Source organism: Crocuta crocuta, unplaced genomic scaffold, assembly GCF_008692635.1.
Source record: "Crocuta crocuta isolate KB4526 unplaced genomic scaffold, BGI_CrCroc_1.0 scaffold299, whole genome shotgun sequence".
Classification (NCBI taxonomy): domain Eukaryota; kingdom Metazoa; phylum Chordata; class Mammalia; order Carnivora; family Hyaenidae; genus Crocuta; species Crocuta crocuta.
The window spans coordinates 9,276,013-9,301,854 of NW_027532747.1; the positions used below are offsets into that span (position 1 = coordinate 9,276,013).

Here is a 25,842-nt window from a genome sequence, read left to right on the forward strand (position 1 = left end):
ACCTGCTCCCTGGATTGACACAGCCCTTGTTCCCACAAATTCCTGGAGCGGAGGGAGGATGAGGACCCCAGGCACAATTTAAGTCAGTGCATTTTGGGCGGGGATTACTGGGTGGCTGGGGTTGGTCTGAGGCCAGCGGGTGGAAGGTGCGCATCCGGTGCCCTGAGTGGGGGGGTGCAGGTAAGGCCTCACCAGGGCAGGTGTGTGCAGCGGCTGCGCGGAGGAGGGAGGGAGGGGTCCAGAAGTGCAAGCAGGCCCTGGGGACAGGCCTGTCAAGGAGAGAACAGAATGAGCCACTAGAGGAGGAACTGGGGCTGGCGGAGGGTTTCTCCCAGGACAGAGGTCTGAGCATGTGGAAGAGGAAGTTCTCAGGTAGAGCCATGGAGGCGGCTGTTGAAATAGATTGCAGGTGAAGTTCACTGCCCTCCGGGGACTTTGGGGGTGACAGGGATTGAGGAGAAGCACATGTGACCAGGTGCCACCGGAGGATGGGGGTTGGGAGGGTTTGAGGCCATTGCTGGCAGTGGGGGCTTCAAGGAGAAGGTTGTTTGCCCCGCGTTGCAGATGCCTCCTACCCCCCACTCTGCTGGTCAGGTCTGGAGTTGGGTTGTGGTGGAGAGAAAGGGGCCCACCACCTCCTCCTGGAAGCCTGAAGAGCATCTGTCCCGGGAGCTGGGAGGCAGGTAGGCCGGTTTCAGTTGAGGCAGAGAGGGAGAAACCTAGACCTTGCTCTTGTTGGAATTGGGAGAAAGACACGTGATGGAGGGCCAAGTGACAGAGTCATCACGGTTCTAAAAGACCATCTTTAGGGGCATCTGGGGGGGCTCAGTCGGTTAAGCGTCCGACTTCAGCTCAAGTCATGATCTCACAGTCTGTGAGTTCGAGCCCCGTGTTGGGCTCTGCGCCGGCAGCTTGGAGCCTGGCATCTGCTTCGGATTCTGTGTCTCCCCCTCTCTCAGCCCCTCCCCTCACTTAACGCTGTCTCTCAAAAATAAACCTGAAAAAATTTTTTTAAAATTAAAAAAGACCACTTTTCATTTTGTAGAGTTTTAAAAATGTTATTACTTTTGAGAGAGAGCAAGCAGGGGAGGGGCAGTCAGAAAACAAGCTCCACACTGTTCTTACAGAACCCGACTTGGGGCTCAAACCCACAAATCAGGAGATCATGACCTGAGCCAAAATCAAGAGTTGGATGCTTAACTGACTGAACTACCCAGGAGCCTTGATTTTATAGATTTTTTTAAAAAAAATATGTGCAATCACCACTTCTTAAAACAGCTCTATTGAGGCATACATTTATATGTCCTACAATTCATCTGTTATAATTACATACTTTCTGTGAGTTTCAGTAAATTTATACAGTTCTGCAAGCATGGCCACAGTCCAGTTTCAGGACACTTTCATTATTCTAGAAGGTTCCCTCATGCCTGTTTGCTGTCAGTCCCTGCTCCCATCCCCGCCCCTGGCAGCCACTACTTTCTGTNCCTGTGGAAAGTTCGAGTTGGTGGTGGGCTCAGTGAGGCAACTCTGCAAAGCCCCTGACCCAGGGCCTCACCTCGGCAGCACACAAGCACATACCAGGAAGTGATAATATGTGTACATCTGTCAATGAGCAGACCAGGAGGCCCCTTTCTCAGATCCTTACCTGGTTTAAAAGTGGACCCCTTTATATTGACCATGACGGGAATGTGCCCATTGAGTTTAACTTTTGTTCCCAGGTGGTGGTTCTCACTTGGCTGACAGCCGGCCCGTGCTGGAGGCATCCCAGGCAGGCCCTGTGGGCCAGTGGCTTGCGTCAGGAATCACGGGATGCTTTCCAGGCCCGTCAGGACTCCTAGCACAAGCTGTGAACCAGGCTGAGTCACAGCAGTGTCTGTTCAGCGGTCCGGAGGGCTTGCCTTCTTTAGAGTCTTGCTCAATACCCTCCTCACATGCTGCTTCGTAGGCCTTTCTGGTTTTCAGGGGAAAATATGTGTAGGCCAGATATGTTCAAGGGAAGTAGTTCAAGTGGCTTTTAACACCATTTCTCAAGTACTTGACTTGGCTTTTTGTTTTTTTTAATGTTTATTTAATAATTTTGAGAGAGAGAGAGACACACACAGAATATGACACAGACTCCAGGCTCTGAGCTAGCTGTCAGCACAGAGCCTGACATGGGGCTCGAACTCATGAACCATGAGATCATGACTTGAGCCAAAGTTGGACGCTTAACTAACTGAGCCACCCAGGCATCCCCCACGTTCATTTTATGTGGATTTCCATGTGGTCCCAGCAACACTTGTTGAAAAGACTGTTCTGTACACTTGATCCTGGGACAACCTGGGATTGAACTGCACAGGTCCATTTGTAGGTAGGTCTTTCCAGTAAATATAGTACAGTACTATACAGGTATTTCCCTTCCTTATGACTTTCTTAGTAACATTTTCTTTTCTGTAGCGTACTTTATTGTAGGAATATAGTACATAATACATACAATGTACAAAAGGAAGTAAAAGTCTTTCAACTTTTTAAAAATTATTTTGGCTCTTGGGTTTTTGCAATTTCCTATAAATTTTAGGATCATCTTGTCCACTTCTGCAAAAAACCCTGCTGGCCATTTAAAATACATTTTTTAAAAATAGGATTAAGTTGGGGCGCCTGGGTGGCTCTGTCAGTTAAGCATCTGACTTCGGCTCAGGTCATGATCTCACAGTTCGTGGGTTCGAGCCCCGCGTTGGGCTCTGTGCTGACAGCTCAGAGCCTGGAGCCTGCTTTGGATTCTGTGTCTCTCTCTCTGCCCTGTCCCCCACTCATGCTCTGTCTCTCTCTGTCAAAAATAAATAAACAAACATTTAAAATTTCAAAAAAATTTTATTTTTTAAAAAATGAATCTGGCTTCTGACAAAAGAAATAAATAATAGGATGATTGTCACTAAGGGGAGTGGGTGGGTATACCTGGTCACTTCCACTTTTGTCATTAGTTAAACCTGACATAATATATATATTTTTTTAATGAAAAGGAAAGCAAAGAACTATCCATATGACACGCCTGTGCAACTTAAAGAATAATAATAATAATAATAAAATGAATATTTGTATCAGACTTAAAAAAAAAAAAAAAAGAAACATCACTAAGACCCTGTCTGATTCAATCCTCCTTCCTTCCCACCCGATGGCCAGCTCCCGAATTTTTTGTCAATCATTCCTTGCCTTTGCTTTCTGGTTTTACCAGATGTGTATTTAACTATAAACAACATAATGTTTACTTTAGCCTGTTTTGGCCTTTATATAACTGTAAACATGGTGAATGTATTTTTGTACGACTTATTCTCATTATGTTCCTAAGATTCATCTATTTGAAACATGGGGTTGTAGTTCATTCATTCATCCATTTATGTGAGCTTTATGGTATTCCATTATATGAGCATATGACAGCTTATTTTTTCCAGCATTGATGGTCCTTTGGGTTATTTCTTTTTTTCCTCTTGATTTTTCTTTATTTTTCTTTTTTCTTTTTTTCTTTCTTTTTTTTTTTTTTTTTGGCTATAAGTAATCCTCTACTGCACATGGCTTAAGAGTTTTTCTAGGATCTTGGCTAGGAGCAGAATCCCTGGGTGGGAGGGGATGCGTTTCAACTTGATTGGATAATGGCGAGATACTTTTGCAAGTGGAGTGCCAGTCACACTAAACTTCCACAATCTGTGGATCGTTTTCTATTGTTGCTATAACAAATCACTACAAGCTTAGTGGCTTAAAACAATGCGTGTTTATGATGTTACAATTCTGGAAGTGAGAAACTTGAACGGGGGTCTAACTGCATTAAATCAAGGTGTCAAAAGGGGTGTTTCTCTCTGGTGACTCTGAAGGAGGTGCCATGCTCTTACCTTTTCCAGCGTTTACAGGCTGTCCTGATTCTTTGGCTCATGGCCCCTTCTCCAGGTTCAAAGTCAGCAGTGGCACAATTGAGTCTTTTCTTACGTTCTATCTCTGGGACACTGACTCACTGCCTCCTTCTTCCACATACAAGGACCCCTGTGACCACATTGGGCCCACCAGATAATCCAGGATAACCTCTCTGTGTTAAGGTCAGCTGATGAACCATCTAAGATCATCCGCTGTCTTAATTCCCCTTTCTCAGGGATTGCAGCTGGTCACAGATTCCAGGGATTAGGAGGTAGACATCTGTCGGGCTGTTTTCTTTCCTACTACAGTTAGTATTTATTTGGAGGTCCTCATTGTTCCACAGAAATGGGGATTTAAACATTTTAACAATTTGTATATGTATACAATACTTAGTAACTATCTTCAAATGACCGGTTCAGATTTTCAGCTCCTCCCTGCCCTGGGCTGCTCTAATTTTCCTGATTTCTCCGTTGTCTCTGCACGAAGCACAGTCAAGTTCTGGTCAAGTTCTGGAGGCAGAGTGCCTGGGTGATCTCATGATGGGCTGGGTGACTCAGGCAGGTCCCCTTACCTCCCTAGGCTCCAGTTTCCTCTCCTATAAAGTAGGGATCATTACCTTAGTCACGGAGCATTGCTAGGAGAATCACATGAAAATCTCAGCACCGTGACTGACGAGTACTAGAAAGTCAGCAACTGTATGAGCTTTGCTTATTTATTGATTTAGTCGCCCATTCATGCAACACCTCCCGAGTGCCTGACCCTGGACTCAGCCACCCAACATTCAGCAACTGTGTATTTAACATCCCTCGCTAGCTGAGAAGTCCTTTTGGTGTGAGGTGTCTATATTGCTAGGTTTATTGCTCAGTAAGCTTTTTTGCCATGCTAAGTGCTGTGTAGAAGGTACCGTGTCCTGAAGGTCCAGTTCTTAGAGCTCTCTCGTTCTTAGAGAGGCAGATAGCTGGGCTCACTATGCCATTCGTGTGTATGTATTTGTTCTTGAAAGACACACAGGAGCAGCAAGTTAGAGGACTTTTGTCCTCACCGACCTCATGATTCCCAGGTTCCGGAATGGACCACGTGTCATGTGAAAAAGGAAGCAACGAATGTCTTTACCCTCTTATGGACAAGGAAGGAATCATATTAACCGAGTTTTTCTTTTAGCCCTAATTTTTTCCCTCTTGCTTTTTTTTTTTTTTAACTGAAGAGTACATTCCTCCTTTCAATACCTGAGCTGACCTTCTGAGTTTACGTCCAATTCAACGAACAGCAATTATGGCAGCCAAAATTACTTGAATTGGAAGAATCCTGTTTGATACAGAACTAAGTTTTTTTTTTTTTAATATTTTTATTTATTTCTAGGAGAGAGAGAGACAGCGTGAGCAGGGGAGGGTCAGAGAGAGAGGGAGATACAGACTCTGAAATAGGCTCCAGGCTCTGAGCTGGAAGTCAGCACAGAGCCCGACACGGGGCTTGAACCCACGTACCGCGAGATCATGACCTAAGCGAAAGTCGGATGCTTAACCAACTAGGCCACCCAGGCGCCCCTACAGAACTAAGTTTTTAATCTGTGGTTCATCGTTCTGTTTTTCAGACCTAACTCAGTGCTTTTTATGGTGTGGAAAAATAAATTATTCAGGACTTTTTAAGGCCCTTATTATCTATAGTGGTGGCGCTGTGCATGGACGCGTGTCTGTATGTAATCCACATAGATGCCAACTACTAGATGAATGAGAGTTTGGATAATGGGTGTGAGGTGGGGAGTTAAAAAATTTTTTTAATGTTTGTTTATTTATGGGAGAGAGAGACAGCACAAGCAGGGGAGGGGTAGAGAGAGAGAGGGAGTCACAGAATCCAAAGCAGGCTCCAGGCTCTGAGCTGTTAGCACAGAGCCCTACACGGGGCTTGAACTCATAGACCACAAGATCTTGACCTAAGCCAAAGTCAGATGCTTAATGGACTGAGCCACCTAAGTGCCAACCCCCTTAAAAAAAAATTTTTTTTTTAAATGTTTGAGGTGGAGAGTTTAAAAAATTTAACTAAGGGACACCTGAGTGGCCCTGTCAGTTAAGTGTCTGACTTAGGCGTAGGTCATGATCTCGTGGTTCGTGGGTTTGAGCCCCACAGCAGGCCCTGTGCTGACAGCTTGGAGCCAGGAGCCTGCTTCAGATTCTGTGACTCCCTCTCTCTCTGCCCCTTCCCTGCTCGCGCTCTGTGTTTCTCTCTCTCAAAAATAAAGAAAAACATTAAAAAAATTGAATTGAAAAAATATTAATGGATATGGTTTAAAATACTATTTTTTATTTTTTAAGTTTATTTTATTTTTTGAAAGAGAAAGACAGAGTGTACAAGCAGGGAAGGGGCAGAGAGAGAAGGAGAGAGAGAATTCCAAGCAGGCTCTGTGCGCTCGAACTCCATGAACCGTGACATCACAACCTGAGCCAAAACCAAGAGTCAAATGCTTAACTGACTGAGTTACCCAGCCTTCCCTAAAATAATTTAAATACCTGACCAATAAAGAATGATTTGCAACATGTGTTCCATGAGAAAGAATGTGTTCCTCCTTAGAACCTCAAAATTGGCCTCCTTCTGGGCAGAATCTAAAACTTGACAAAATCCTTTCTCCCAGGCGGATGCATGCCACGCCTACCAGATTGTTCACCGAAACGGGATTCCTGATGAACAGATCATTGTGATGATGTACGATGACATTGCCAACTCTGAAGAGTAAGTAGGGAGTGTCTTTGAACTTGGTGATGATTTCAGGATATTTAAAAAAAAAATGCATACTGACTCATAGGAATCTTTAGAATTAATGTTAGCCTACAAACATTAGAATGTGCATCGACTGGCAGTGAAATCCCACAAGGCTGCTTCATGTAGAGCTTTGAACACACCTGTGGGGGTGGAGGGGACCCCGGCAGTAGCAGTTGCTGAAGAGTGTTTGGAGCTGGTGCTTTGGAAGAGTTTAAAGTGTTATATTCCTTCTTGGGGTGCCTGCGGCGGGGGGGGGGACTCAGTTGGTTAAGGGTCCCAACTTCGGCTCAGGTCATGATCTCACGGTTCGTGGGTTCGAGCCCCGCATCAGGCTCTGTGCTGACAGCTCAGAGCGTGGAGCCTACTTCGGATTCTGCGTCTGTCTCTGCCCCTCCCCTGCTTGCACTTTCTCTCAAATGAATAAACATCACAAAAAATTTAAAAAAGAAAAGAAAGCTTAAGTTCCTTCTCAGCTTGGAGAACTCACCACTGGGCTCTGCAGTGCTCATTCCCGACCTCGGAGCAGGGGCGGGCAGCACTGAGGGGTTGCCTCAGCGCCCTTTCCTAGGAGGCTTTTGCTTGTAGGCTAGATCCTACGACCCTTCTCTCCGTGATTATTTGCTTTTATTATTTGTTGAACTCAGCTGTGCGAATCGTTGTCTCATGCCAGCTTCTCTGATGTCTGGGATCAGGAGCAGTAGTTATAACTACTAACCGTCACCGGTGCTGGTCTCTCCCACTTCTTGTTTTCTCCCTGCTGGGGCCACCGTCGGGATCACACGACAGCACGTAGTCCACTCTGAGCTTCCACTCCTAAACTCTTACGTTAAAGTCTTGTCTTTTGTCCCATCTTTTTTTGTAAGGAGCTTTGCTCTGAGAGATCTCCCGCTCAGGTCTTGCCCCGAGAATGTCACCCGGTTCCCTCAGGAGCCCAGATATGCCCCTGTCCTCGGTTTTCAGGACAGCCCTTCATGCTCCCGCCAGGAACCCGAGAGCTGCGGGCTGCCCGGGATCCCCAGGCTCTACAGTCACAGCCGCACATTGGTGGCCATGCGGGTGATAGGAAATGTCTTTGACAAACGTGCTCACTTACTGTTTTTGTACATAAGGGGGCATAGCTTTGAGGAGAGATTTCAGAGACATGTCACACCGCGTGCCTCAAATGTGTCCCGTGGTTTCTTTGTTTTCTTCAGCAACCCCACGCCAGGAATCGTGATCAACAGACCCAACGGCTCAGATGTGTATGCGGGTGTCCTGAAGGACTACACTGGAGAGGTGAGGGGGCGAGGTCGGGGCCAGCGGGGCGTGTGTTCATTTCAGCGACGACTCGCCCCTCATTCTCTCGTGTCCAGGATCAGAACCTCACTACACTGATTTCTGGGCAGTCCTTCATGTTGGTGTTAAGATTTGTACTTGAGGAATAATTTCTGAGTGTTTTGAAAGAAAGCCAAGGGCAAAAAAAGGGAAAAAAAGTTAGAAATAAGTTGTAGTCTACTGAGCTTTAGTTTCTAGTCTTCTTTTTTTTTTTTTAAGTTTATTTATTTATTTTGAGAGAGAGAGTGGGAGCCCATGTGAGTGGGGGAGGGGCAGAGAGAGAGTGAGAGAGAGAATCACAAAGCAAAACTCCACGCTGTCAGCACAGAGCCTGATGTGGGGTTTGAACTTACAAACCATGAGATCATGACTTGAGCTGAGATCAAGAGTCAGGCACTTACCCAACTGAGCCACTCAGGTCCCCCACCTAGTCTTCTTATACTTTAAGCCTGATCATGGATTTCCTTCAACCATACCTGATTTTCTTGAGATCTCAGCAGAAATCCTTGCTGCTAACCTGATTACAGAGCTGTGCTCTTTTCCAAAAAATCAATTTCCTCAGCACCAGCCCTGGTGCAAAGCATCTCTGGATTTTGCTGAGACAGTTTTTGTTAATTGCTGGGATCATGTATCGCTTCTGAATTATTTCCCTCCCAATAGAATTGTGTCCCTCCCAATTGATTGAGGCTGTATCGATTGGCACATTTTTGAGGATACCATAATGACTGCCACCTCATGGTTTTCTGGATGGTAGAGGGATCTTTTAGGAACTAATATTCCTGGTAGTAAAGGAACATCTATCTGAAATTCAGCAATTCTTTCAGTTTCTTTTAAATTCCAGCGCAGTTGAATTGAACACATCATGCTTGTAACATAGATGGTCCCGTTTTTATATAGTGAGATAAGGAAATATGCGGAATCTTAGTGGTAGGGGGTAGGATTTTTGATAATTTTTCCCCCTTTGTATTTTTATTACTTTATATTTTTATTTTTTATTTTAGAGACTGTGTGTAGGGAAATAGGGCAGAGGGAGAAAGAATCATGAGCAGGCTGCACACTTAGCAGGGTGTCCGACTTGGGGCTTGATCCCATGATCCTGGGATCATGACCTGAGCTGAAATTAAGAGTCAGACACTTAACCAACTGAGCCACCCAGGTGCCCCTGTATTGCTTTTTTAAACCACCAGGCATCAGTATTATAAAGTCTTTAATTAAGGACATCAGGTGTCCTTGGGATTTGACCTTCTAGGCAGCAAGCTGGATGCAAAGGAGGCCCATTGCTGATGCTTCTCCCTTTCTGCTGTGCCGGGGGTGCTTTGCTCTTCCCTGGCCGTGTGCCTTCCAGCATCTTTGGGTTTCCCCACATGGACTCTGGATGGTTAGGAAGGAACGGCAGGCTTGCCGAGTTGCCATCAGCCAAAGGCAAGATGATATTTGAGAAGAGGTCATGCGCAGACCTCAGAAAACCTGGCCTTGCTTTGGGTCTAACTTAGTTCCAGAGTGTTTGCTCTTAACCAGTGAGCCTTGGAGACGTGTGGACCGCTGGTTCGAGTCTGCTGCAGACTCAGCCACTGGGAATGACAGCTGCATCTGATCTTGACTTCTAATTCTTTGTAGGATGTGACCCCAGAAGTTTTCCTTGCTGTGTTAAGAGGTGATGAAGAGGCAGTGAAGGGCAAAGGATCTGGGAAGGTCTTGAAGAGGTAATGTCTGTTTTATGGCTCCCGCACTTTCCTAATGACTTGGCCCCCCCAATAGTTGTTCTTTGCTCCTGTCCTGTTTACTCATGAGAAGTCACAGAGCGGGAGCTTTGTCCTGACTTAAGATGGGCTGCGCAGAACTGATGGCTTCATTGAGGGGCCCATTTCTGGCCTGAAGGAGCTGGGGTCCTTCATGATCATGAATGCAACGTTCCCGGTCACTTAAAGCCACTGCTTTTTGTTGTCTGGGGATCCCCGTGCTGGTGTGCGTCACTGCCAGCAGAACGCACTGAGACAGGCAGGAACAGGTCCGGCCTTCCAGTTCTGTGCTGTGTTCGAGGTGAGCCCAGGGCAGAGAGGCGCACATGTGTATCCACCGCGCTCACCTCCGTATGGGGGAAAACCACCCCGCTGCTTGCTGGCGGCTCTGGGTGCCAGAGCTCTTGTTAGCATCTCTTTATGTAGCACTTTAAGTAAAGTCAGGGACTTCGGTGACACATGCCCCCAGACTGTCTCAGGTCCTTGGCAAATGGTGCTGGTCCTCTCCTCCTAGAGGAGAGCAGTGAGCACAAGCACTTGCACTGGCAGGTGGGCAGGGCGCACAGTGGGCAGACCGCGTGCAGGCTCAGGGGCCCGGAAGCGACGAAGTCCGAGCTGAAGGACTGTTCAGCTATGAGTCCTGGCCTCCTTCCTCATCTCAGGGCGATCTGCTTGGAGAGTACAGCCTCTGGCATGAGGCCTGATTGCTAAAGGACCTCAATGTTCGAAAAAAAAAATTTTTTTTAAAGTTTCTTTATTTTTGAGAGAGAGAGAGACTGAATATGAGTGAGGGAGGGGCAGAGAGATAGAGGGAGACACAGAATCCAAAGCAGGCTCCAGGCTCTGAGCTGTCAGCTCAGAGCCCGATGCGGGGCTTGAACTGGTGAACTGCGAGATCATGACCTGAGCCAAAGTCAGACACTCAACTGACTGAGCCACCCGGGCGCCCCAGGGACCTCACTGTTTGAGTCACACCTGGTCCATAAGCCAAGCCACTCAGCAGATGTCTCCTCCCTACACCTCACAGCTCTGAGGCTGTAGGACGTGCCTTGGGGTTTAGGATCACCTCCAACAGCAGGCTGTAGCCCTTGAGCATCTTCTTACGGTTGGATGGAGCTACTTTTCAGAGAAATGGAAGTGGAACTAGGAATGGGTTAACTTTGACCTTGTCTGTTCTGCTCTCTCGGCAGCGGCCCCCGGGATCATGTGTTTGTTTACTTCACCGATCACGGAGCTACCGGAATACTGGTGTTTCCTAATGATGACGTGAGTTTTTCTTAACATTGTAAAGACAGAGTAGGAGGCTGGTGAACAAAACCTTGGCCTTGACATGAAGGCTGGGATGTGTATTTCTCACATCCTACCAGGGTTGGTTTCTGTGTGTGGTGGGTGAATGTGGGGGACGTTAGCCTCTTGGAATCTATCCAGCAAGTTTTGCCTACATTTGTCTTTGTATCTGAGCCTTAGTAGAAAGTCTCCAGACCTGGGTGCACTGTGGTAGATGCAGTAACGGAACACAGTCTGAATGTTCTAGTCTGAGGAAAGAGCACATTGTAGTCCCCTTTTTAACTTTTTTTTCTTTTATTGCTTATTTTTGAGAGAGAGAGAGAGAGAGAGAGAGAGAGAGACAGCATGAGGTGGGGAGGGGTAGAGAGAGAGGGAGACACAGAATCTAAAGCAGGCTCCAGGCTCTGAGCTGTCAGCACAGAGCCCAACATGGGGTTTGAACTCACGAACCGTGAGATCATGACCTGAGCCGAAGTCGGACGCTTAACCGACTGAGCCACCCAGGCGCCTTCCTCTCTTCTCCTTTTTACATATTTGAATAAACACGTGAGATGCCACTTTGGGATAATGCTTTTCACCAGGATTCTTTCTAAGGACTGGTAAATAACAATTATGAACCTTCATTAGGACTTTATTAGGGGGTTTCTCTGGAGATGTTGGTCTGAATGTCAGTATTCTTACGTTTCAGCTTCACGTAAAGGACCTGAATAACACCATCCGATACATGTACAAACACAAAAGGTACCAGAAGGTAACGTCAGCACTTGGGGCGGCCTGTGGGGAGGAGTATGAGGAAGGCGGTGGACGCAGAGCCTCCTGCCCCCTGACTGCCCCCAGCCCCAAATGGCTGTTATCTGGAGGGTATCCTTGGGATCGGGTCTGGCCCTCTGGATTCCCAGAGGGAATCCACTGCATTAGAACACAGTGTGGACCCCACCTCCAGAGTCTGCCTCAGAGGCCTGGGGAGAGGCTCGTGAGCTTGGCCTTTCTGAGTTGACACGGATACTGATGGTCCAGGGACCACAGTTCAAAGACCACTGCTCCTAGCACTGACCTCAGCTGGGAGCAGCTGGCGGAGGAAAATGCCATCGTCTTATTTTCATGTTGGCCCTCGCCCGCCCCTGTAGCTCCCTTGACAGAAACTGAGCAGCGCAGGCATGTGCACATGATTGACGTGGAAAGAGGGCCACACTGTCTCCCTGTGTTGGGCAGTGAAATGGTTTTCCTTCACATTATCCGTAGCACCATTCGCTCTGCATCACTCCAACCAATGGATTGTTTTAGTCTGTTAGCAATAAGTAGACAACAGCAGCTTCTATAGCCTCCGGCAGCAGTGTCTCACAGCAGAGATCTCTCCCAGAAGCAAGAGTAAAAGACCCTTAAGAATGGGGCAGGAATGCAAGCAGAGCCCACCTTTGTGAGAGGTGTGTGCCTGGCCAGGGTGTGAGGTCACGTGTCTCGTTCGCCTCACAGATGGTGTTCTACATCGAAGCCTGTGAGTCTGGGTCCATGATGCGCCACCTGCCTGCCGACATCAATGGTAGGTGGTGATCGCGCCAGCCTCTGAGCTGGGTGGTTGGGGGGATGTCGTTCGGTGGTGTGGACGGTCATTCTCTGTTTCCGTTGATGTGGAGAACCGCTGGTGTGAGTGAGCAGAGGCCCAGGGAAGCCCGGTGCACAGAAGTGGGGGTGAGGGGTTTACCTGTGCATGTGCAGGAATAAAGAATGAACAATAAAGAATCTGGTGTGAATTCATGGTGCTCTTCCAGGTTCTAGTAAAGCTACTTAAGTCCAAGATCCCATAGCCTTTGGACCAGCTCTGGTTCTTTGTGATGCATGGCTTGTTGGCTGTCTGATCTTTGGCAGTTGACTTACCCTCCTTGGCCCTCAGTTACCCCCATCTGTGAAATGGGGATAAACATGCCGCCTGTCTGTTGGGACAGTTGCATTTTAAGTGATACCATATGCCTGCACGGCTCTGAGCCCATAGTAGCTAGGTAGTAAATGGTAGCTATGGCGTGTGTTCAAAGTGTTCGTTTGCTTGGTAAATATTAACTTCCTCCAGAAATGAAGTTAGGTACAGTTCTTCAAGTTTCCACAGCTATTAAAATCTTTCAGATGATTCTAGAATCGCTTAACATTGTAACAAGCACGCGGGCCGCGTATTACTGCAGACCGTGCCCATCAGCCAGCTTCTCTGTCTTCCCCATTTAATTTTAGGCAGCTGCCACACCAAATGAGCAGGGCTGGGTACGATTGTGTCTCGGCCTGGCTCATGCTGCTGGCAGGCAGCGTGTTCTGATAGCACTGGGAAGGAGGGAGAGGCTCGAGCTTCAGGTGGGAGCCACTGCAGAGAGAAGCGCGTGATGAAAAGCTATCTTTAATTCCTACTAGTGTATGCGACCACGGCCGCCAACCCCACTGAGTCGTCCTATGCCTGTTACTATGACGAGAAGAGGTCCACGTACCTGGGGGACTGGTATAGCGTCAACTGGATGGAGGACTCGGACGTGGTGAGTGCTCCGAGGTCCGGCCGGCTGGCTGGGGCTTAGCCATCCGCTCTGTCAGGACTTCAGTGTTTTCATCTTTGCAGGAGGATTTGACCAAAGAAACCCTCCACAAGCAGTACCAGCTGGTGAAATCGCACACCAACACCAGCCACGTGATGCAGTATGGAAACAAGGTGAGAAGGGCAGCCTCCTGAGCCTCAGGGCGACTTGCCTGGCACGTTGATCTCTTGGCGATGAGAGATGAGGACCCACGGGAGAAATGGCCGAGGCAGGGATGGCCCTGTCTCTCACAGCCAACTGCATCCTGGGTCCCGGGCCTGGGCTCTGGAGTCGGACCTTACCAGGCTCAAACTCGCAAAGTTGTGAGATTTGGGGCGAGCTCCTTAACTTCTCCGAATCTCTGTTTCCTCCTGGGTCAGAGCCTTGGTGTACAATTAAAGAAGGTCATGTACCCAGACCACTGAACAGGGCTAGCACACATGAGGAGGTCGCTGGATCGAAAGCTTCTGCCTTCTAGGACCCCACGTCCTGCACATTGCACTTGTTACTTTCACCCTTTGGCTAGAATTTAGGGACTTCCACGCCAGCCAACCCCCCCCAACCCCCGAAAGAACCTAGGTGGTTAAATGGGTAAGATTATCAGGGCTCTCTAGAGAGGTGGCAGCAGGTGCTGCTGAAGGCTTGGGCCTGTGTGCCGCCATGGGGGGCCAGCCCTTGGCATGTGCAGAGGAGGTGGTCTGTGCACCTCTCCACGTGACCAACCACCACTCCCCAAGCGGCCTGCCACCATCTGAGCGCTCCCCGGCTGAGATCTGTTCCTTCGATGCAAGCATTGGCCTTCTAGAAGACTTGTGAGCTGGTCGATCCAGCTGCCTTCAACGCATCCCTGGCACAGTATGCACTGGGGCCTGGAAACCAGCAGATGGGCACAGGCCACCAGACAGGCCGTCAGGATGCCACGGGCCTGGTCGGGCTCCTGAGAGGGGGTACCGGAGCGGGGAGCAGAGAGAAGGCAAGTGGGGAGGTGACTTGGATAAGGCAGGGCCAGAGGTGACACCATCATGGCCATGTGGGGGGATCCCTGGGGGAGAGGGCGTTTCTTTTTTTTTTTTTTTAATGTTTAGTTTTGAGAGAGAGAGCGCGTGTGCGCACGCATACGAGCGGGGAAGGGGCAGAGAGAGAGGGAGACATAGGATCTGAAAGAGGCTCCAGGCTCCCGAGCCGTCAGCACAGAGCCCAACACAGGGCTCGAACCCATGAACCATGAGATCATCACCTGAGCCGAAGTCAGACGCTTAACTGACTGAGCTGTGCACGCATCCCATGGATGCTGGTTAATTTTGAAGTTTATTGTTGGTGGATTTCAGGTGCTCAGCGGTGTGGTGTTGCTCACTGCTGAGGGCCAAGCACATGTTTTCTGGCTGTGGCTGTGGCTGTTCGGTGGTCCTGAAGCCACGTGGTATGAACTGGGAGCCTCCCACGGAGAGGTGGGACCCACATCCACGTTTTCCACTCAAACTGGCTCTCTCCCTCTCTCCTCAGTCTATCTCTGCCATGAAGGTGATGCAGTTTCAGGGCATGAAACACAGAGCCAGTTCTCCCATCTCCCTGCCTCCGGTCAAAGACCTTGACCTCACCCCAAGCCCTGAGGTGCCCCTCACCATCATGAAAAGGAAGCTGATGAGCACCAACGATCTACAGGAGTCCAGAAAACTCGTGGAGAAGATCCACAGGCACCTGGACGTAAGTAGTGCTTAAAGGAACTATTTCCAGATCCTACTCCCAGCCTCACCGGGCAGCCTGTGTGCACGTGGTCTCTGCCTCCGGACGGTTGTCCAGCATTGTCGCGGCCAGGGGACGGCACTCTGGGCCACTCCTCCTGGCACGTGGGAGCATGTGGGAAAGGAGACTAGTCTGTGCTCCGTGTAACAGAGAAGTGAGTGAGCAGAGCAGTGGCTGTCTTCGTCTTCATTCTTCAGTAGTTAACTGACCTTGACATCTTTCTCTTTCCTGTATCCTTCCCAAGAAGTCGTGGCGTGTGGGTGTTTCCATTTCATACCTGGTTGCTTAGAAGACATTTTTATTTTGCTACTTGAACACTGAGACTTAAATTTTTCTTAATGTTTATTTATTTTTGAGAGACAGAGAAAGACAAGAGTTTGAGCGGGGGAGGGCCAGAGAGAGAGGCAGACCCAGAAGCCAAAGCAGGCTCCAGGCTCTGAGCTGGCAGCACCAAGCCTGCTGTGGGGCTCGAACTCCCAGACCTTGAGATCATGACCTGAGCCAAAGTAGGATGCTCAGCCGACTGAGCCATCCAGGCGCCCCTGAACACTGAGATTTCAGAAGTATTAACTGATTTAGAAATGACAGTAATAAACTCATTTTGTGTGAAGGTGTTTTTTTATTCATCATTTGGGAAGGAAACGCCCCCCACAATTTCTACGCCCCCCTCCTTTTCGCAGAGTGGGACATGCCCGGCTTTTCAGGTATTTAGATTTAAATGTTTCCGTCGTGCAGAAGACCCTGGGAGGGCAGGGTATTTCTAGAGGTTTCTAGCTGTTACAGAAGCCTCCACACACACAACCTCCTTCTGCCAAATGCCTCCATCGGCATCTGTTTTGACATCCTGGGTTAGAAGTTGCATGAAGAGAAGGCTTTAAAGGGGCCGATCCAGGGTTCCAAGAGGGACTGCATTAGGTACATTTTGAAAAGAAGTGTATGTTTGCAGGCTAGGCATGTCATCGAGAAGTCAGTGCAAAAGATGGTCTCCTTGCTTGCGAGGTCCGATGCTGAGGCGGAGGGGCTGCTGTCCGAGAGAGCCGAGCTCACGGCGCACGACTGCTACCAGGCAGCCGTGTCACACTTCCGCACACACTGCTTCAACTGGCACTCACCCACGGTAAGCCCGGACCCCTGGGGGCCTTCCCCGAGTCCGCCTTCCCTGTAACTTCAGCCCCTAAAGCCAAATTAAGGTTGCCCCCTAGAAATCACATGGGATGCATTGCGTTGTAGAAGGTTCCATTCAGGCCAAGGAAACAATGGGACTCATTCAGAGGCCTGTGATGGGGACAAGAGGAGGAAGGTCAGCCAGATTCACTGATCATAAATCCTGGCCCCAGACACACTCAGTTGTTCTGTGGGTAGGAGTTTACCGGTCATGACTCAACTCCCATTTATATTTGACTGAAGTGTACTTCTCTGTACACTTCTGCCGTCCCTGCCAAACAGTGGCCACGTACATACGCTTTCTCCCTTTCGGGTGTGTTCTGACCCCTCCCCAGGAGTCAGGCGCTGGCCCCTGGAGGAGAAGGTAGGTAGCGAGTTTCTGCGGATTGTAGAACGTCAGGCTCGAAGGTGCCTGTGGTCAGTGCTATGGGATGCCGGGATCCTCCCACGGAAGGGGGTCAGCGAGCTGACCAGATCCTGCCGCAGCCCGTTCTTATAAATAGTTATGTTGGAACACAGCCCTGTTCTACTTTGTGGCATCGTTCCTATGGCCGCCTTCACGCTGCCACAGAATCGAGTCGTTCATACGGCCCACAAGCCTGAAATAGTGCCAGGCCGGCCCTCTACAGAAAACATCTCCCGACTTCTGCTTAGAGCTGTGCTCTTCGTTCAGGATGGTAGTTTCTAGCCCCGTGTGGCTACTCACGTTTGAATTTAAATGAATTAAATTAATTCAAATGCAACAACCTATAAAGCTTAGTGTCTCAGCAGCAGTGGCCACATTTCAGGTGTTGAGTAGCAGCCAGTGGCTACCGAACTGGAGAATTTTGTAGAACGTTTCCATCTTCGTAGGAAGCTCTGTCGGGCCGTGACGGGCACCCCTGGTCGTGCTTGAATGCTTCCAGACACAGGGTCCTGGGTGCTCTGACGTAGCTCTCCATTATTTGGAAGCTCTCGCTCTCGATTTTATTTTTTTCATTTATTTACCTTTGTAAGGAAAGGACTTTTCTTACCTATTAAATAATGAAAAATGTCCCCCTTATTAAATAAACACATTGTCTCCTGATGGTGTTACTCCTTTGCGCCCTGGAATCACGCAAAGTGAGTCTTTTCCTTCTTCCCCCTGAGAGAGCTCAGATTCCCCTGAAGTTTTTTCAAGATAAACCTCCCGATCAAGTCAGTCTTAACTGACACGCGGGAGATCCAGTTTGACATCCACTCCCCATCTGTCTCTCATCAGTGTGTCCCTCCCAAAATGAGGTTCCCAGAACCAAAAGCCAGGTGGGTGGGGGTGGGGGGTGGTCCTAGGTAACAGAAGGGCGCATGGCCACGTGGACTCTCGGTTCAGGAGGCCTGGCCCGGCACCGAGAATGCTCTAGCAGGCTCTCCAGCCCTCAGGCAGGGTGCATTTTTCACAGGAGGGAGCCTGTGAATCTCTCTCCAGATTACCGAAACGTGGGGAGGGCGGCGATCCATGACCCATAAACGCTCAAGAAGCACAGATCAAGGGTGCTTTATCCCCGTAACCACAAAAGTGGGATCTTCCCAGGTTAGGAGTTGATTGTGTGGGTGATGATGGTGTTTGACGATGTCTTTTTTGGTGTGTTTTCCTCTAGTACGAGTACGCTTTGAGACATCTGTATGTGCTGGTCAACCTTTGTGAAAAACCTTATCCAATTGACAGGTGAGCCAGCCCGGGGCATGGTGGGGTCAGCGTCATTCGGAAAGCAGAAGGGAGCAGCATTGCTAAACCTTCTCTGCAAGTTTTACTGCTGCCAGCACCTCCCTCTCATGGTAGAGGAATTTAAAATAGTCGTCCTTCGGGAGATAATTGTGGGGTGGGTCTGCCGTAGAGGAAGACCTGGGCCGGGGTGGATTATGTTTGTGTTAATTTTCTTAAGGCTTGACATGGCCCACCAACCTCTTCCTGTTTCTTGCAGAATAAAACTGTCCATGGACAAAGTGTGCCTTCATTACTACTGAAACCCTGCCGCCTTGATGGGTTTCCACGTGTGAACGCTGCCCCTCAGAGCGCGTGCTAATCCGAGGCAGAAGAGGTGGCACAAGAGGGAGGCGAGCCCCTGTGGTCTCGGGCCCCCCTGGGGATCCCTGCCACTCCCGGGCCCCCCCTCCAGGCCTGGCGCAGGGAAAGCTCTGTGCCGAGAAAGGTATAATTGCTTCTGGGAGGTTTTTGCTCAGGCTGGAAGGAGCAGGAAGTTCACTGGGGCCTCGGCAGCCGGTGAGAGTGCTCTGCTCTCTGCTGTCCAAACCCAGAACCTCTGAAGTCTTCAGGATGATTTTACCCAAGAGGGATGTGCGCCCCAAATGGAAAACTATTTTTAGGAAGTATCATGACTTGTGATTGCTTTTGTATCTTATTTATCAATAATGGGCAAATCTTAAAAAAAATAAAGATTTATAATGGAATCGGAGTAGTAGTTTCAGGCCCCTGACTTGGTTAGTTTATGCTCTGGGGCTCAGCTCCCCTCACCCCTTCCCAACGCTCTGCAGTCCTCGGATTTCTCCGCCTCCTGTGCCTTTGCGACTCTTGCCCCAGGGTGCCTTTCCCTGCCTGCGGAAGGTTCTCAGGCATATCTGAAGGGCCACTTCTCCCTTGAACCTTCTTCTGCTTCCTCCTGCCCCTCCCTGACCCCCCCATCGAAAGTCCTTTCCCCTTTCTGTGTTGACTTGTATCTCTTTTTTTCTTTTTAAAAATTTTTTAAATGTTTTTTGTTTATTTCTGAGAGAGAGAGAGACAGAGTGAGCAGGGGAGGGTCAGAGAGAGAGGGAGACACAGAATCCGAAGCAGTCTCCAGGCTCTGAGCTAGGTGTCCTCACAGAGCCTGATGTGGGGCTCGAACCCACAAACTGTGAGATCATGACCTGAGCCAAAGTCAGACGCTTAACCAACTGAGCCATCCAGGTGCCCCAGTGTTGATTTGTATCTCTTATAGCACCTGTCAAGGTCTGCCCCCTACCCGGGAGAGGGTGCGGCCAGAGAGGGGGTGTCTCAGCTCCTGGAGGGCAGAGACTGCCTGACTTACTCTTGTTTCCTGGCCCAGTGCCCCACACTGGGAGCTACTCAACGCCAGGTTTGCTAAAGAAACTTGAGTAACACTAACCAAATCCACGCAGCCGAATATCACAGAGCAGTAAGACAACGAAGCTCTGATACATGTGGGGACATTAAGCCAAGTTATCAGTCACCAAAGACCACGTGTTACACGATTCCATTTGTATCCGGTGTCCAGAATAAGCAAGTCTATAGAACCAGAAAGTGGGTGAAAGGCGCCAGGCAGTGGGGAGAGCAGGAAACGGGGAAGGAGCTGAAGCAGATCGCCACACAGGTTCTTTTTAGCAGTGACTGAAAATGTTGCGTAACGGATTGTGGGGATACTCGCACAACTCTGAAAATACAGAAAAGCCACAGAACTGTACACATTCAGTGGAATTATGCAGTTTGCTTAGTACATTTCAGCGATACTGCTTTTAAAAACCAGCCATATAGCCAGATGCTGTTTAGCTAGCTAGCTGGAGAGAAAGCAAACAAGAAACACTAACTAAACGCTGATACTCACAACCACCTGTCTTTATGAAGCGAAACCTGTCTTAATTTAGCAGTGATTGATGCTTTAAAATTTTTTTTTTAACATTCAGTTTTGAGAGACAGTATGAGTAGGGGAGGGTCAGAGAGAGAGAGAGAGGGAGACACAGAATCTGGAGCAGGCTCCAGGCTCCGAGCTGTCAGCACAGAGCCTGCTGTGGGGCTCAAACCCATGAGCCATGAGATCATGACCTGAATCAAAGTCGACGCTTAACTGACTGAGCCACCCAGGCGCCCCGATTGATGCCTGTAAGTTTGGAGTTGTAGATTGGAAGCTGGGACACTGGCCGTTAGGGTTATGTCCCTGACAAATTCCAGTTGATAAATTTTGTTTCTAATGGGTCCACTTTTCATCAGCACAGATTACCTTTTCACAGCGAGGCTGTCCTCCAGCCAAAGGACTTCAGGATAAAGAACTCTTACCGCCTACAGATTTGGGGGAATCCTAGGGTTTTAGGTAACAAGTGTAAGAAGCATACTGTGTGTGCCGTCACTAATGGTCCATGAGGGGTGAACCTGAGGGCCGGCTGATCAAAGAAAAAGGAGCACTCACTAGGTGAATTTTTAAAAGGAGTACTTTAAAAAGGTCTCAAGATACAGGTGGTAAAATGCTATGTTCCTCTATTTTCATGAATTGTGATTTCACTTCTCTCCATTTGTCTTCTGTAGAGCGAAAATATGCCTTATCTACTTAATAAATACAGAAACTCCCACATTCATGGTTCTAAGGGTTAAGAACAGCTGTGTTTTGTTTCTCAAATAAATGGCAATTTCATAACCCACGGTGCTTTGGTTTCTTTTTTTCTCCTCCTGTGGTTCCACAGGCCCCCAGCAGAAGTGGGCTCTCTGTCCCTCGTACTGTCGTCTTCTGTTAGATTTCTAACAAGGTTGAACTTTGTGAGTCACAACTAAGATAAGCCTTTTTGGTTTTTTTTGTAATTATATCCAAAATGTAGACATGTTCTGGAGAAGAGTCACACAACACAAAAATATTTAGAGCAAAATGTGGCCATCTCTTTTCCTCCCCATAAATCCCAAATAACAGTTGGGCACTCATCAAGATTCTCCCTTTATTAACATAAATATATGCAAATTAGGCTTTTTTTTAACTTTTCGTTATAAAAACATATAGGAAACCATTCAAAACAAATATGCTGGTTAGCGAATTATAAGGTGAGTATCCTTGTAAGTTTCACCAAAGTCCAGAAATTGAACTTTACCAGCTGTATTAGCCAAGGGGGTCAGAATCAGTAGCACATAAGTGTATATATATATATATTTGGAGAGATTATCTTAAAGAATTGATTCACATGACTGGAGGCTTAGTTAAGTCCAAAGTTTTCAGACTGGAGACCCAGGGAGGAGTCGCGGAGCAGGTACAGAAGCTGTCTGCGGGTAGAATTCCTTCTCGCTCCTGGGAGGTCAGACTTTGCTCCCTGCAGGCCTTCTGCTGATTGGACAGGACCCACCCACAGTAAGGAGGAGGATCTGCTTCGCTCAAAGTCTTACCAATTTCTCTGTTAATCATTCCATCCAAAGAACTCCTTGGTGACAGGCATCCAGAATCACATTTGACCAGATATCTGGGCACTGTGGCTCACCCCAAGTTGACAAACCACATCGGCTGTCCAGAACCCCTCCTCGATCCTGGTCATGGCATTGGCCCCCCCCCCCCCATGACCATGACCATGACCACTCTCCCTGTGTTCTTTGTGGCTTTAACGCACATGCATTCCCAGACACTGTTCACTCTTGCCCACTTAACAAAAACGGTAAATGTCTTTTCAGCTCTTTTAACCCACAGATTTCCTCCCCATCTCTTTCCAGTTTCTGCTGAGGAGCCTAGGCTATTGATCGGTGGAGTTTCTCAGCCTGTGTTTTGGTGACTGCACACTAGGGTGCTGTTCCCGGCACATTCCCCTGCTCACCCCCATGTCTCTTACAGATCAGCAGCTAGGGCCAGAGCTTGAGCGTGCTGGGTCCGCCCTTCTGGCAGAGGATGGAAGCCGGTGTGCTCTTTGCCCAGGAGGCACACTGGCTGAGTTTTGCACTTTTTTTAAAAAAAAATTATTTTAAGTTAATTTATTTATAGAGAGCAAGCAGGGGAGAGGCAGAGATAGAGAGAGAGAATCCTAAGCAGACTCTGCACTCTCAGCATGGAGCCCAATGCAGGGCTGGAAGCCACAAACTGAGATCACGACTTGAGCGGAAACCAAGAGTCAGAGGTTTAACCGACTGAGCCACCCAGGTGCCCCTACTCCTTTCTGATAGTAGTTGACGCTCAATGCCTGTATCCATTAATTCGTAGAGGGATCTCAAACTGGTAGCATTCTATCATTTTGTTCCCCTTTATTAGTTGCAATACTTTTATAAGGAGACACTTCTCCTTCTCTGCTATATATGTGTTTGAATTGGTTCCCTCTGCTCCTCAAAAGGTGATGCAGTAAACTTATAAATACCATTTTGAACGCATGGATATAAACTCGTCTAGTGGGTTTCAATCCACTGTGCTGTTGAAGCTGCGGCAATCGGGTCCCCCCTCAGCCCGTGTGCCCATCGAGCTCAGCTGATGGCACATCCGTCCACCACTGTGTCCAAGTGGAAATCCCGAGGCCCACCTAGGACCCTTCCCCCCTTCACGGCCTCCACCATGTGCTGCTGCCGCTCCCTCCTCAATGCTTCTCAGGTTTAACCTGCCCATCCCCGGGGCGCCTGGGTGGTTCAGTCGGTTAAGTGTCCGACTTCGGCTCAGGTCATGATCTCACGGTTCATGGGTTCGAGCCCCACGTCGGGCTCTGTGCTCACAGCTAGATCAGAGCCGGGAGCCTGCTTCAGATTCTGTATCTCCCTCTCTCTGACCCTCCCCTGCTCACACACACACACTCTCTCTCTCTCTCTCAGGAAAGAAAGAAAAAATTAACCTGGCCATCCCCAACCCCCTCCTGGTCCAGACCTCACCTCTGCCCTAGGTTCCTGCGGCCGGCTCTCATAGAGCTTGTGCCTCCAGCCTGGCCCCCTCCAGTGCTGCCCATGCAAGTGGAGACTTTCCACATGCCTTGTGCTGCCAACCGGGATTCCTCAGGGCCCAGCTTCCTCCCACTTCTGGCCTCAGGCTCACCATTCAAGCCACCTTGAAAAGACTGGTTACTCTGCATACAACATTCTTCAATTTCATTTTTTTCTGAGATTTTTCACTTCCTTATCTTTCTTTGTCAAGAACTGTCTGGGTCGGGTTACCTGGGCGGCTCGGTGGGTTGAGCGTCTGATTTCAGCTTAGGTCATGATCTCACAGTTTGTGGGTTCGAGCCTCAAAAGGCTGCTAGCAAACCTGCCCGACTTTTGCCCTGGAGGGAGACACTATCTTCCAACGTGAGAGACAGTATTTCATTTTCCTAGTCAGGAAAACAAAAAAAATCTGCCTTCTTCCCCAGAGGGAGAAGCTATTTCTTTTAAGGCTATTCAAATACTCTTAAAAAGGCTAGACAAGGGGCACCTGGGTGGCTCAGTCGGTTAAGCGTCCGACTTCGGCTCAGGTCAGGATCTCATGGTTCGTGGGTTCGAGCCCCGCGTCGGGCTCTGGGCTGACAGCTAGCTCAGAGCCTGGAGCCTGCTTCAGAGTCTGTGTCTCCCTCTCTCTCTGACCCTCCCCTACTCACGCTGTCTCTTTCTCTCAGAAATAAATAAAACATTAAAAAAATAAAAAAAATAGGAAAAAAAAACCTAGAATAAAAGCTGTCAGTGACCCTTCACCGGACATGCAGAAATGCAAGGGCTGCATGGACTGTCTCCCGGTGGTATTGCGGGAGTTCTAGTCCCTTCTGCCTTATCCTTCAAGACCCAGCTCAGACATCCCTGTCTCCAGGAAGCCCTCTTTGCTTTATCCAAATGGGTTACCCTCTGGTCCCGCAGGCCCCATAGCATCCCATGCTTACTGCCATCGTCAGACTGGTCACACTAATCTGGAAATCCGTGCATGGCTCAGTACCCCCCAGATCTGGGTTCACCTGTTCCCTGTAGACCATAGAATGCCTTTGTGCAGATTTGGAAAAGGTGACTCTTCTGGGTGGACATGGTCCCAGTCCAGGGAGTAGCCAATCTTGGAGCCCAGACTGGATTTCAGTCCACTTAATCACCTCGGCTGTGCAGCGTTGGCAGTGAATGGCTTCCCTGCCCATATACGCAAGCCCTCGACTTATTTACCTTTTCAAAAAGATCTGAGGCTTCTCTTACCTGTCCCCTCCCAGGAGCTTATGTGCTTCCTGCAATGAACCTGGGAAATCAGGATATAAACGCTCATTTAAGAGCACGGAGAGACACCTGGGTGGCTCAGTCAGTAAATAAGCATCTGACTTTGGCTTAGCCATGATCTCGCGGTTCGTGAGTTTGAGCCCCACGTCGGTCTCTGTGCTGACAGCTCAGAGCCTGGAGCCTGCTTCAGATTCTGTGTCTCCCTCTGTCTCTGGCCCCTCCCCTGCTTGTGCTCTGTCTCTATCTCTCAAAAGTAAATAAACAATTTAAAAAAAAAAAAGAGCAGGGAGATGGAGGCAGCGAGTTCTGGGACTTGCTGAGGGCTCCCAGCTGGGCTGGGGCCCAGGCCTCCTGGCTGCTGCCAAGGTCCTTCCCACCCTACGGCTCAACAGGTTTTTCTGACTTTGAAGCCAAACAGATGCCAGAGTTTCCTTTTGGCTTAGGGTTGCGTGGGCTGATGATTCCTGGACAGCCTTCCTCAGAAAAGAATGTTTTCCGGCAAATTGCGTGACAGCTGGGAAAGAGGGGAGGCCACCGCTGTGAATTGGCACTTTCGTCTATATATAGCTCTATACAGCCTTCCTGCGAAGGGAGGGCCTGGTTCCTGCCACAGCTGCTCCCCACTCCCCCCCACCCCAGATGACACTGCCCGGCAGGAGGTGGCCCCAGTCCAGGAATCCAGGCCAACCGAGGGCATACACAGCGGTCGCATCCGCAAGCATGTGCCAAGCTTTGCAGACACAGCCATGGCTTGCCCAGTGGGACAGCAGGGGCGTCGGTAGCGGGGGATGGGTGGGGGGGGTGTCTCTCGCCTCCTCTCTCTGCCTCTCAGGGCCTCTGCTCTTCTCTGCCCGCCTCTCCCGTAGGCCTGTCCCCTGTCCCTCTGGCAGAAACTTGCTCAGAGTTGGGCAAATCGGATGTGCCACATGAAGGTGTTGTGAGGCCATCACGGGCCGGGTATCTTCAGGGCCTGTTTGAGACTTTTCTCGATGGGCAGGGCTTTGTACCCAGCTGTCACTGGTGGGCCTGGGAGATGGAGGTGCAGCAGGGCCAGGGTCTGACTCAGGGTCTCTGCAGAAAGCTGGTGGCTTCTCCCCCTCCTCCCCCCACTGCTGGCCGCAGCTCCAGCCTCAGGCCGAAGGGCAGTAAAAGCAGAGGGACATGGGAGCCAGCCTGCTAAGGGGACAGGGGGAATGCCAGGGAGGAGACAGATGAGCCCCTGTCACATGTCACATTCTTTGTCCCTGTCACCCTCAGGGACACACACACACACACACACACGTGCGATGCACAGCTCTGGGCTCCTGACCGCTTGCTCGGGGTCAGCCCTGTGACACTCACCACGGCCGGCTGCCTCGGGCAAGTCACCGGAGCTGGGACGGGAGCAAGGACTGGCTTTCTATCACCAGCTCACCTGCGCTGCTGTGCGGGTCAGGAAAAAGAGCCTCGGATTTCGGGGTAGGGCAGCCTTGAGTTCGAACCTCACTTTGGCCTCTGACTGGCGGCCAAACCTTGGGTACATCACCCTGGTATGAGCTGAATTGTGTCCCCAAAGTTC

At 49.3% G+C, this 25,842-nt stretch overlaps 1 protein-coding gene across 1 annotated transcript in view; it reads left to right on the forward strand.

Moving 5' to 3' along the window:
• Nucleotides 1-18,864, forward strand: part of LGMN (legumain) — a 32,231-nt gene extending 13,367 nt beyond the window's left edge. The window contains exons 3-14 of the mRNA XM_077780844.1: nucleotides 6,509-6,606; nucleotides 7,830-7,911; nucleotides 9,568-9,653; nucleotides 10,880-10,955; nucleotides 11,665-11,727; nucleotides 12,450-12,516; nucleotides 13,371-13,489; nucleotides 13,570-13,659; nucleotides 15,029-15,229; nucleotides 16,215-16,385; nucleotides 18,049-18,116; nucleotides 18,373-18,864. Coding sequence (XP_077636970.1) covers nucleotides 6,509-6,606; nucleotides 7,830-7,911; nucleotides 9,568-9,653; nucleotides 10,880-10,955; nucleotides 11,665-11,727; nucleotides 12,450-12,516; nucleotides 13,371-13,489; nucleotides 13,570-13,659; nucleotides 15,029-15,229; nucleotides 16,215-16,385; nucleotides 18,049-18,116; nucleotides 18,373-18,415 — 1,164 coding nt within the window. The 3' untranslated portion in view covers nucleotides 18,416-18,864. The remainder of the gene's footprint in view (nucleotides 1-6,508; nucleotides 6,607-7,829; nucleotides 7,912-9,567; nucleotides 9,654-10,879; nucleotides 10,956-11,664; nucleotides 11,728-12,449; nucleotides 12,517-13,370; nucleotides 13,490-13,569; nucleotides 13,660-15,028; nucleotides 15,230-16,214; nucleotides 16,386-18,048; nucleotides 18,117-18,372) is intronic.
• Nucleotides 18,865-25,842: the final 6,978 nt, after the last annotated feature.